Here is a 12,296-nt window from a genome sequence, read left to right as displayed (position 1 = left end):
TGTAGTCTACCATGATCTGATAATCAGGGGTTGTGATTTTAAGACTTCGTGGACACTTTACTCTGCCAGCTACCCTGCTACGTCGATGCAACACCCTCAGGATTCACTTAACTTTGGAGGCCATGTTAAAGTCTCAACAAACACAAGCGTTTTCCTCATGGGAGGAAGGTCTCAGGAGAAAGGACAAACCATTGCTCAGGTCATCAAGGTTCAAATTGATCAATGTTAATTTTAGCACACAAAGAGCAAAATGGGTTGGTTCTTGGACACTGTGCCCCAAGAGTCAGTGAAAAGACTATTTGAAGCACCTGATGCTGAGACACAATCATGTTTTCTATATGAATAAACAGCTGGCCTTGCTCATGTTTGTTGATAATGGTTACAATAGAGGGAGATGTGGAGCACTGTGAGCAAGAGGAAGGTATAGCTCAAGCAGCAAGTTAGCTAGCCTCTCAGAGCATGTGAACTCAATGGCATTCAGGCAAAGGATCAATCAATCCCATTGCACTCTTGTTCAGGGAAATTCATCACAACCTGAGGTCAAAGACTTGGAAACATCTGCAGGAAGTTAGTATTTAAGAGACACAGTTTTGGATAGTGGCACACACAAACATGGAGAGACTGAGTGAGAGCAGCGTTGGTGGGAAGTAGTGGAGGGTGCAAGCTGAGCCCCACTTCCTTCCCTTCCCCCTGACTGGATGTGGATCTGCTCAGTCCAAGATACCACAATAGCACAGACCTTGCTCCATATGCACCCAGCTGACCATGGCTGCAGCATGGATGCAAAGCTTTCAGTAAAAACAACCCGGTTCACTAATGTTCTTTAGAGTAGGAAATCTGCCATCCTAAGCTAGGCTGGCCTATATGTGACTCAGAGAATCAAGAAGCAGCCATTTAGCCCTGCAAGGCTTTCTCACTATTCACTGCTGACCTGTCACCAAACTGCATTTCCCCAACAATGCCCCCAAACCCTCAGCGGTCTCTCTGTCCATGACAATACAGATAGGAGCGATCATCACACTGAGAATATTGACTGTGGCATTAACACTACGCTCAGAGGGAAGAAAGGAAACACTTTAGGGTGTCTTCAATGTACCCACGAGGAGGTGAAACGTCCCTGCTGACTCACTGGCGGTCCTAGCTTGTGACCGCTCAAAAGGGAAAAGGCCTGTTTGGGGAGGCAACAAGCAGACGGAAAGACTTAGTCGGGAATGTACAGAGGCCAAGTCAAGGCATTGCTAGATGCACATAAACATCCAAACAACCTATCTATCCAACCCTTCAAGCACCACTCGGCCCAGATGTGAGATAGTCTGCAGGTCACGCAGACTTAATTGTGGGGGAAACATTTTATCAACATCTACTAACAGATATATTAAAAGCCTAAAAGTACCACCGCAGCCACCTCAGAACCCACTAAACCGGAACAGAAGCAAGTTATCCTCGATCCTGAAGGACTGTCTAAGATTAAGCGATCCCACAACCAACGGGCCAGATCTAAGCTCTGATGTCCTGCCACATCCAGTCGTGAATGATGGTACAACTCACTGGAGGCTCCACAAATATCCCCATCCTCAATGATGGGGGAGCCCATCAGTGCAAAAGATAAGGCTGAAGCATTTCAGCCAGAAGTACCAAGACCCCAGCATCAAAGGCGCCAGTCTTCACTCTCTGTGATATAAAGAAACAGCTGAAGGCACTGGATACTGAAAAGGCTAAGGGCCATGACAATATTTCAGCAATAGTACTGAAGGCTTGTGCTCCAGAACTTACTGTGTCCCTAGCCAAGCTGTTCCAGTGCAGCTACAACACTGGCATCTAACCGGCTATGTGGAAAATTGCCCAGGTTTGGCCTGTACGCAAAAAGTAGGACAAATCCAATTCAGCCACTCACCACTCCAGTGGAGGTTGGTGAACTCAGTTGGCTCGATGGTGAGAGTGTGATGCAGAATGTTGCCAGCGATGTGGGTTCATTTCTGAATACCAGCTGAGGTCTGTCTCTGTGTGCGTGTCTCTATCTCTCTCGGTCTGTCTCTTTTTGTGTGTATCTCTCTCGATCTGTCTGTGTGTGTGTCTCTCTCTCGGTCTGTCTCTGTGTGTGTGTCTCTCTCTCGGTCGGTCTGTCTGTGTGTGTCTCTCTCTCTCTCGGTCTGCCTGTGTGTGTGTGTCACTCTCTCTCTCGGTCTGCGTGTGTGTGTGTGTCTCTCTTTCTCTCTCGGTCTGTCTGTGTGTGTGCGTGTGTCTCTCTCAGTCTGTCTGTGTGTGTGTGTCTCTCTCTCTCTCGGTCTGCCTGTGTGTGTGTGTCACTCTCTCTCTCAGTCTACGTGTGTGTCTCTCTCTCTCTCTCGGTCTGTCTGTGTGTGTGTGCACGTGTGTCTCTCTCTCTCAGTCTGTCTCTGTGTGTGTGTCTCTCTCTCTCGTTCTGTCTCTATGTGTATGTCTCTCTCTCTCTCTCTCTGTCTGCCTGTGTGTGTGTGTGTCACTCTCTCTCTCGGTCTGCGTGTGTGTGTGTCACTCTCTTGGTCTGTCTGTGTGTGTGTCACTCTCTTGGTCTGTGTGTGTGTGTCTCTATCTGCACCTCCCCTATCCATGCTGAACTTCTCAATCCACAAAGGTCAGCAACAGAGTTGTCAGCTCGTCACATCTGCCAATCAGCCCGATTTGGGAAAGCAGTGGCTGCAGACCAATGGGGGGAGGGCAGGGGGGCAAGGCAAGCTTTTCCTTCAGGATTCAGCTCTGTTCCTGTTGAGCTAGCAAGGAGATCAAATGGCAAAGCAAAGGCTTACAAGGGAAGAGGGGGGAAGCGAACGAATGATACAAGGCAGAGAGGGAGACAAGAGTGAGAATGAGCACAGTGAGCAGCAGGCAGACAAGGTTCCCGGCTGTACCTCTACCATCAGTCTGGATTTCACATTGTGCAATCCACCACAGTGCGTTTTCTAAGGTCTGCAGACAGTAGCAATAAGTAGCTGAGCAACAAGCAGACAGGAGGCTGGCTGAAGTGCTACAATGTATAAGAAAGTTTAAACAAGGACCTCACAGAGGTATATATCAAATATTACATGGCTTTACAAATGGACAAGGAGCAATTCAGGCCAAATAGAACCAAACACCGGAATGAGCGCACAGTGGAGTAAAAGACAGATCCTGGGAGAGCCAGTCTTCAATTCAAGGATCTGAAACGTTTGGAATGAATTGGCGGGGATGGAGTTGGGCTGGATGAGCTGAAGCATCAGTCAGTCAGGCAGGCAGGCACAAGGGACTGAATGGTCTTAGCTCACCCAGGGCATTTTTGCTGATATCCCCAGGGGAACGAACACGCACACACATGATTTTACATGCCTACTCTGCATCAGCCAGCCCCGCCATTCTCCCATGCTCCACTGAAATAGAAAGGGGTGTGGTAGGTTAGCATCACGTCCAGATTTGGAGTGGGTGGGGGGAGGGGAGTGAAACGAGGCCATCCGGCACTGTTCTGGCAATATTGAGAATGGTGAGCGATGAGGTGCTGTAACACAGGGCACCCGCAAAGGGCTTCAAATGGACAAAAGATGCAGACTCGGCTCCAGTCCCAGCCTGAACATGAAAATACTTTGCTTTTTCTTGTTATTTTTTTTTTGGGGTGGGGGGGAAGTGTTAGAATACAGAATCGCCCCACCACCACCCCCACTCCCCCATTGTTCAGGCCACAAACTGAACAGTGGAATGAAATCCTACAACTAGAGAGAGGACAAGATGGCTGGCTACATGCTATACTGAGGCCTCTGCATCCTCAGCTCTTCGTCGCATGCTGCTCTGCTCCTGGTACCTGCCCCAAGCGTATCCTGTGAAAGTTGGGCTGATAGGCAGATAGCTGAACAGTTTGTATTTTTTCAAATATTTCATGCCAAATGGCAAGTTGTAAGTCTCTTTGCTGTCCAAAGATTTGGCCCCTGTAACTCCAGCCTTCCACTTGCGAAGACCCCTCTCTTCAATGGTTCCTATCATGAAAGAAAAGGTCAGAGATGAAAGGTCACCATGTACCTACATCCATAGATTTAAAAACAAATGGTGCATTTATAAGAATGTCTTTAACATCACATGTTCATCCCAAGGCTCATTCACAGCCCATGTTTGTGTAGTCACTGTTATAATGTCGGAGAAACAGCTAATTTTATGCACAGTGAGATCACAGTAAGAGCAATGAGCTCATCAGCATAGCATCTGTTTTAGGGATGTTGATTGAAGGATAAATATTGGATGTGGCTAACAGGGAGACCTGCCCTGCTCTTCCGTGAAACAATTCCAGTGAAGGTACAAGTGTCGCAGCGCACCATGGCTGGTCAGGTCGCAGCGCACCATGGCTGGTCAGGTCGCAGCGCACCATGGCTGGTCAGGTCGCAGCGCACCATGGCTGGTCAGGTCGCAGCGCACCATGGCTGGTCAGGTCGCAGCGCACCATGGCTGGTCAGGTCGCAGCGCACCATCGCCACCATCGCTGTCAGGTCGCAGCGCACCATCGCCACCATCGCTGTCAGGTCGCAGCGCACCATCGCCACCATCGCTGTCAGGTCGCAGCGCACCATCGCTGTCAGGTCGCAGCGCACCATCGCTGTCAGGTCGCAGCGCACCATCGCTGTCAGGTCGCAGCGCACCATCGCTGTCAGGTCGCAGCGCACCATCGCTGTCAGGTCGCAGCGCACCATCGCTGTCAGGTCGCAGCGCACCATCGCTGTCAGGTCGCAGCGCACCATCGCTGTCAGGTCGCAGCGCACCATCGCTGTCAGGTCGCAGCGCACCATCGCTGTCAGGTCGCAGCGCACCATCGCTGTCAGGTCGCAGCGCACCATCGCTGTCAGGTCGCAGCGCACCATCGCTGTCAGGTCGCAGCGCACAATCAATGTCAGGTCGCAGCGCACCATCGCTGTCAGGTCGCAGCGCACCATCGCTGTCAGGTCGCAGCGCACCATCACTGTCAGGTCGCAGCGCACCATCACTGTCAGGTCGCAGCACACCATCACTGTCAGGTCGCAGCGCACCATCACTGTCAGGTCGCAGCGCACCATCACTGTCAGGTTGCGGTGCACCACTCCCCACACTGAGAGGCGCTCAGGGTCTGATTGCCAGGGAAGATACAGATGTTCCAGTTCACTACCATGGTTTATCAGGTCAGGATCAGGCACTCGGGTCTGCACTGCGGACATCACTGAAACATTGAGACCCACCTGGGATGGTGTTGTCCAGCAGAAAAGCAACACAACCTCCTACAAACATTGCTGTCGTCAGGAGAACATTCAGGACTTGGTCAACTTCAGAAATACCTGTCAGAGAAACAAAAGATGGAGTGTGAGAAAGAGTGTGAGAGAGAGAGGGGGGCGGGGTGGTGGGGGGGTGGTGGGCCAGAGCCAGAGTGGGCTAGCCAGAGGGTGAGAGCCAGAGCGCGAAAGCAGGAGAGAGGGTGAGTGGGAGAGAGAGTGAGAGACAGACAGACACTTGGAAGAGACAGCCAGGAGTGGGTTCAACAGCTCATTCCAATCACGATAGATATGGATTAAGGTCCATCTTAGATTTTGGTGAAAACCCTCTAGTGCCTCTGTTTGAGTATATTTACAGCAGGCCTGTAATTTGCACTCCAAATAGGAACAAGCTGAATAGGTGTCAGTGTGACTGATGGCACAACAGTGGCACGTGATGGGCAGATACGAGCAGAAACACAGGACATCTCAACGCTGCTCTCTGAGATGTGCCACTTTTGAAATGTTATCTCGCCGTCTGCCTTCCCAGTCCAATGTACTGAGTGGTGTGAAGCTGGTCTAATTGCATAGTAGATACAAATTCAAATCTCTTCAGAAAATTAAAATCAAATTATTTCAAGTCCACGTACCCCTATAACAACTAAATATTCGTTATTGCCAACCAACAACTTCGGCCGAGAAAATTACCTTTTCTAAGTTTGGAGTCTCATTCCTTGAGGTTTGAATTCTTGTGAGAGATTTTTAAAAACGTAGATCTGAAATTCATTTTTTTTTTTTGCTAAGGCATCTCTCTTTTAATCCAGTCCAACACCCGCCCCCCACCCCAATGTTTCCCTTTCTGTATCTCATTTGAGGTTGAATTCACCCAGTTTTATTTACGTTTCTTTCTCAGTCCTTGTGCTGTTAATCAGGTTGAAGGACTGTGAAGTTGAGGGAAAATATTTGGCCTGTTCACTTTGATTCCAGAAACTGTGTTCCCCTCGCTGCAACTTTATCTGCTCGAACTCACAGCAACTTATCACACGAAAGGAACATATCGGCTGAAACTCGCAGGGGAGATGAATGGTAAATGATGGTGCCACAGTCAAATCAGAAGCCTTGGTTGCTTCGCAGGTAGACACCGCACTAACAAGTCCAAATAATTCAGAGAAGAAAACCAGAAGACACCCATACAACGAGGCATGAGCCCACAGATCTGGGCTGAATTCTGCTGTGTTGAAGAGATTTGAAATTGGTTTTAAAGCTTGATTAAAGTGGAGAGAATCGACCTCTGTCAGGGCACTGAAACATCGAAGTGATGTCCAGTCACACGCATGTGAAGCCAACTCTCTCCAATATGGTTCTCGATGGACTGACAATGCAACATGTGTCAGTTAGCACTGTGGGTGTACCTGCACCACATGCACTGCAGCAGTTCAAGACAGCAAGTCGTCACCACCTGCTCAAGGCATGGCTAATAAATGTTGGTCTAGCCAGCGACGCCCACACCCTGTGAACAAATAGCCAGGAAGATAAAAGCTGGTGAGGGACCTGGTGCAACCCTCGCGCACAATGAGAAAGCGGCTGAGCTTTGCCTTTGTTTAGCATTACTTTAGAAGAGCAGCCATTGTTGACGAGAATGTTCAGACGACAACTGAATGAGTCAGAGTGGAAGCCAGCAAGGGCAGTCCCTGCCCCCACACCCCCACCATCATGCCCAAGGTTACGGAAAAGTCAAGAAGGTTAAGGAGGCAGAGGTGGGAGACTCAAACATGGAAAGATGGGCACGAGTTTTGGAGGTGTCAAGGCGTTGGGAGAGTCAGGGAGGTTGGAGGTGATGGAAGTGGGCGTTTGAAAAGACAGAGGAAGTGAAGCAGTTTTTTTTTTAAAAAGAGATTGCTAATGAGGGATAGTTTTGAAAGGAGTGGAGTGTTGAAGTAGAAGAAAGGGTTTACGGAGTTAGTTCGGCTGGCTGCCAGTAGGGACAGTTACATGGTCGGCAGTTTCATGGGAACAGGTGGCGAGCACGATGCAACAGGAGTGGAGATAGAGGACAAACTCGATAAAGATGTAGACTCGGGGCCTGGGAAGAAAGGGCTGCGAAGCTTCTCGGCAAGTTCCTGACCAAGACCACCCTCCATCTTTGGATGCAAAGGTGCAGGGAGGAAGGAAAAGGGTTGAGAGAGATGTTTGATAACAGAGACTGAGAGCCAGGCTGATTGGGAAATAGTGAACGGTCTGGGAAAAGGAGACTGGGTCCCAGTCATGGTCCGACCACATTGTGATGGTGGACAGTTTAATCAGCTGGGCATCTGTAGGCTCGAGAGAAAGAAGATGGTGGCTATTTCAGGGAATGAGCATCAATAACAGGGGTGTCAAAGATCAGGCAAACAGAGAGTTCAAGTGGGTCTCATGCTGAATACAGGCCTCAGGACTCAGCAGTTGGCAATTTAAGTGCCATTCAAAGTGACTTGGGAGAAGAAAACAATTGCTTCGCAGCTAATAGAGAGACAGAGGCCAGGAGGTGGCCATTTGATCCATCAAGCCTGTTGGTTCAAGGACAGAGAAGTCTGGGGGAACAGGGTGCATATCTCTGGTAACTCCTCAAAAGCACTCATCTACTTGCACGCTTGCTTGATCCATTGGACAATACATCTCAGCTAACCTCAAGCATGCTACAGGATTCAAGTCATGACAGATGCACAAACTTACCTGTTACAAGCGGGTTCTGTTTCAGGTAACTGGGCAGCATTAGACCAAAGAAGATGGAAAATCCCAGGACAAATAGGTTCCGAGATGAATTGAGGTCAACAAACTGAAGGTTGGACAATCCAACAGCTGTAATCATCCCTGCAGAAAGAACAGTCCATCAAAAAACCCTTTTACATAAAGTTCCCTCCAACAGTGCAGCGCTCCCCCAGTGCTGACCCTCCGACAGTGCAGCGCTCCCTCAGTGCTGACCCTCCCTCTGACTGTGCAGTGCTCCCTCAGTGCTGACCCTCCCTCCGACAGTGCAGCGCTCCCTCAGTGCTGACCCTCTGAGAGTGCTGGACTCAAAGTGGTTTCTAATATTTTAGTTCCGGCAAATCACTTGATTCAATGTGTCCCTGTCAGTCATTGCCCTAGATGTAGGTGATGACTTGGTTCCTCCTGTCCTCATTTCAGATCACTAGCTAGTTTCTGTCATCCGAGATGTTGATGAAATCCTAATTATAGATCACGACCTAGTCCCAAGTGCCTTCATTGTAGGTCATTACCTAGATTCTACACGTAAATCATTGTCCTCAATCTAGGACAAATCCTATTTCTTTATACCTTTGAGATCAGTGCCCCATTTCTCAATGCCCTCAATGTTGATCAATTCCTACTTACTGTTGTGCTCAAGGTTTGTCAGAAGCTGGTTCGTACTGTCCCAATGATAGGTCACTGCCTAGTTTCCATTATCCTTGATGTAATCTGCTCAGGGCGTCTATTCCCCTCAGTCTAGGTCAATAGTCCTGGCTGCTTCACTCCCTGCTCAGGGCGTCTATTCCCCTCAGTCTAGGTCAATAGTCCTTGCTGCTTCACTCCCTGCTCAGGGCGTCTATTCCCCTCAGTCTAGGTCAATAGTTCTTGCTCCTTCACTCCCTGCTCAGGGCGTCTATTCCCCTCAGTCTAGGTCAATAGTCCTGGCTGCTTCACTCCCTGCTCAGGGCGTCTATTCCCCTCAGTCTAGGTCAATAGTCCTTGCTGCTTCACTCCCTGCTCAGGGCATCTATTCCCCTCAGTCTAGGTCAATAGTCCTTGCTGCTTCACTCTCTGCTCAGGTAGTCTATTCCCCTCAGTCTAGGTCAATAGTCTTGGCTGCTTCACTCCCTGCTCAGGGCGTCTATTCCCCTCAGTCTAGGTCAATAGTCCTGGCTGCTTCACTCCCTGCTCAGGGCGTCTATTCCCCTCAGTCTAGGTCAATAGTCCTTGCTGCTTCACTCCCTGCTCAGGGCATCTATTCCCCTCAGTCTAGGTCAATAGTCCTTGCTGCTTCACTCCCTGCTCAGGTAGTCTATTCCCCTCAGTCTAGGTCAATAGTCTTGGCTGCTTCACTCCCTGCTCAGGGCATCTATTCCCCTCAGTCTAGGTCAATAGTCCTTGCTGCTTCACTCCCTACTCAGGGCGTCTATTCCCCTCAGTCTAGGTCAATAGTCCTTGCTGCTTCACTCCCTGTGGGAAGGTGCCATTTGTCCTGGTCACAGGACTGAATGATTCAGTCACAACCATCAGGTGATTCTCAGTCCAAACACAGCCGCCATATGAGCTAAGGCACAAAACCCTGACTGCAAAAATGTCCGCTGAACTGACATCTGAAGAAAGCTCTGAGGCAAACAGTCCCAACCTACCAAATAAAGTGCAAAACAGTGCTCCGAGGACTGGGTCTGGGAGGGATGCAAAGAGAGCACTGAATTTTCCAATCATTCCCAAAAGAAGCATCATGGCAGCTCCATACTGGATCACCCTCCTGCTTCCTACCTGAAGAACCAACAGAAGAAAAGCTTATGAGGGCATCGTCAGCTAAGAAAGCCCTCACATGACAAAACGGGAGACAGTCTGGACTGCACAGAAGGAAGCCATTCAGCCCATCACTCCTTGTGCCTAAGAGCAACAGGAGATCCGGATCTGGAAGCAGCTCCTGGTTAGCAATGGTTTTGCTCCTGGACATTATCAATGAATGGTGTTTACGAGTGAAGAATTGGTGGACAGTGAAGAAAACAAGTTCCAAAATACAGTGAAAGCTGGAACATAACAATATCTCAAGGCCTGCTATGAGCTGCCCTACGTTGGCTTGTCGCTTTATTTACAAACTCGTTATCGGGTGCCTGTAAGACCTTGGACATTATTCTTTCATGGGATGTGAGCAGCATTGGCAAGGCCAACATTTGTTGCCCATCCCTAAATTCCCTTTAGCTGAGCAGTTTGCTGGGCCATTTCAGAGTCAAGGATCAAGCACGTTGCTGTGGGTCTGGAGTCACATGTGGGCCAGACCAGGTAGGGATAGCACATGCCCTTCCCATCTGTGACATCAACAATCAACAATGGTTTCATGGCCCTCATTACTGAGACTAGCTTTCGCTTCCAGATTTATTGACTGAATTTAAATTCCACCAGCTGCCATGGTGAGATGTGAACCTATGTCACCAGAGCATTCGCCTGGGCCTCTGGATTACTAGTCCAGTGACATTACCACTACACTACTGTCTCCGATGAATGGAGAGAATGAACAATTGTTTAGCTAGCAGTTCAAGCAGCAGAGAAGCCATTCAGCCCACAAGATAGAGGGGGACGGTGACCTAGTGTTACAAGGCAGCCAGAAACATTGGACAAATCAATGTTGGGTTTACTAAAGCCTCTCCTCTATTATTGGAAAAAATAAAACTATTTGAACCTTCTGGGATTTTGGGTCCTGGTTCAGAAACCGCACTGTGGACCCTCAGCATCCCACATTGATAGTGTGGGGCGGGGCGGTGAGGGGAGGGTCATCTGGAGGCCTTCAGAGAGAAGCTTATCAGATATCTGTATAAAATAGACAGACGATTCTGGACCCTTCAAAGAACCTAGCTGTTTGATGGTGGGTAGAGAGGGCACACTATGGGATAGGTTTGGAGGAGGTGGATGAAGTTGAGGAGTTTCTTCCTGCCCACGTTTCCAATCTGTAGCAGAAATGGATCGATGCCAGATAAGAAGCCCAGGGACACCCCAGTGTGGAGGGTCAGTCCCAAGCCAAACCAAGTATGGCAAGTATGTTTCATCTGGTCACTGAATCTGTACAAGCGTAGGAGGAAAGGGAGCCTCTTTAAATAGCCAAATCGCTGCCACTTACTAATTGACAGCCAAGTCTAGGGCTCCCAGAGTCATGACTGGGGTTGCTTCAACAATCTGCTTTCTGTGAAGGGAGCACAAACGAGCCAACGATTTCCACCCTTACCTTGGTGATCCCCAATACTCCAATGTTAGGGCTGGAGGAAGTCGAGCCATTCCCTGTTCCAAACAATCCATCCAGAACACAGGACAAGCCTTCAATCATGATGCCCCTACAAACAGGAGTCAAACACAAATCATGAGATAAGAGAGAACACAAAATACTTCCATCGAAAAGATGCTGATTCCTATTCTTCCACTGGAATCTCAAACCAGAGGGGCACAGGCAATTGGACTACACCAGACATCGCAGCTGAGGTTCCTCAGATCCTCAGTTAAGAGTACACTGGAGTCGCTGATGGACCACTGGACAACCTTTCACTTCTCCTTCCTATCTGGGGTGGTACAGAGCTCATTTTCACTTCACCAGTCTGTCTGATCGGAGGCTGCGACTGCTCTTTCAGACTCAAAATGTTACCTCTGTGTCTCTCTCCAAAGAAGCTGCCGGACCTGCTGAGCTTTAAACGTCATTTCAGGTTTCAAGCATCCGCAGTATTTGCTTTTAATTCTGTTCAGTGTCACTGTCTGATTCTGCTGGAGTCAGAGTCACTCAGTGTTCGACACTGTGGCCTGGTACTGCCAGTGACTGGTCAGGCTTCCACTGGCTCATATTCCTCCGGGTCACTTTTTACTTTTCATTCATTCCTGGGATGAGGACATCGCTGTCTAGGCCAGCGCTTATTGCCCATCACTAAGTGCTCAGCCATTTCATAGGGCGTTTCAGAGTCAAATACATTGCTGTGGCTCTGGAGTCACATGTAAGCCAGACCGGGTAAGGATGGTGGATTTCTTTCCCTAAAGAACATCAATCAGCCAGATGGCTTTTTACACCAATCAACAATGGTTTTCATGGTCATCATTACACCCCTCCTGCAAACCTGCTACCCCCCCCCACCCTCAGCCATGGCCATCTGCCCCCTCCTACCACCCCCTCCCCTGCAGCAGGGCTATCTGCCCCCTCCTGCCCCCCCTCTCCCCCGCAGCAGGGCAATCTTCCCCCTCCTGCCCACCCCCTCCCCTGCAGCAGGGCTATCTGCCCCCTCTCCCCCGCAGCAGGACTACCTGCCCCCTCCTGCCCACCCCCTCCCACGCAGCAGGGCTATCTGCCCCCTCCTGCCCCCCCACTCCCCCGCA

General features: G+C 49.6%; 1 protein-coding gene across 1 annotated transcript in view; it reads right to left on the bottom strand.

The window, feature by feature from the left end:
• Positions 1–2,448: 2,448 nt before the first annotated feature.
• The window catches only part of slc23a2 (solute carrier family 23 member 2), a 99,058-nt gene continuing 89,210 nt past the window's right edge, over positions 2,449–12,296 (bottom strand). The window contains exons 12-16 of the mRNA XM_041210379.1: positions 11,170–11,275; positions 9,587–9,716; positions 7,926–8,063; positions 5,205–5,300; positions 2,449–3,980 (exon numbers count right to left, since the gene is read on the bottom strand). Coding sequence (XP_041066313.1) covers positions 3,751–3,980; positions 5,205–5,300; positions 7,926–8,063; positions 9,587–9,716; positions 11,170–11,275 — 700 coding nt within the window. The 3' untranslated portion in view covers positions 2,449–3,750. The remainder of the gene's footprint in view (positions 3,981–5,204; positions 5,301–7,925; positions 8,064–9,586; positions 9,717–11,169; positions 11,276–12,296) is intronic.

The sequence above is a fragment of the Carcharodon carcharias genome, chromosome 17 (assembly GCF_017639515.1).
Source record: "Carcharodon carcharias isolate sCarCar2 chromosome 17, sCarCar2.pri, whole genome shotgun sequence".
Lineage (NCBI taxonomy): Eukaryota > Metazoa > Chordata > Chondrichthyes > Lamniformes > Lamnidae > Carcharodon > Carcharodon carcharias.
Note: the sequence above shows the minus strand (reverse complement) of the source record. Positions and strands in the feature narration are given on the sequence as shown.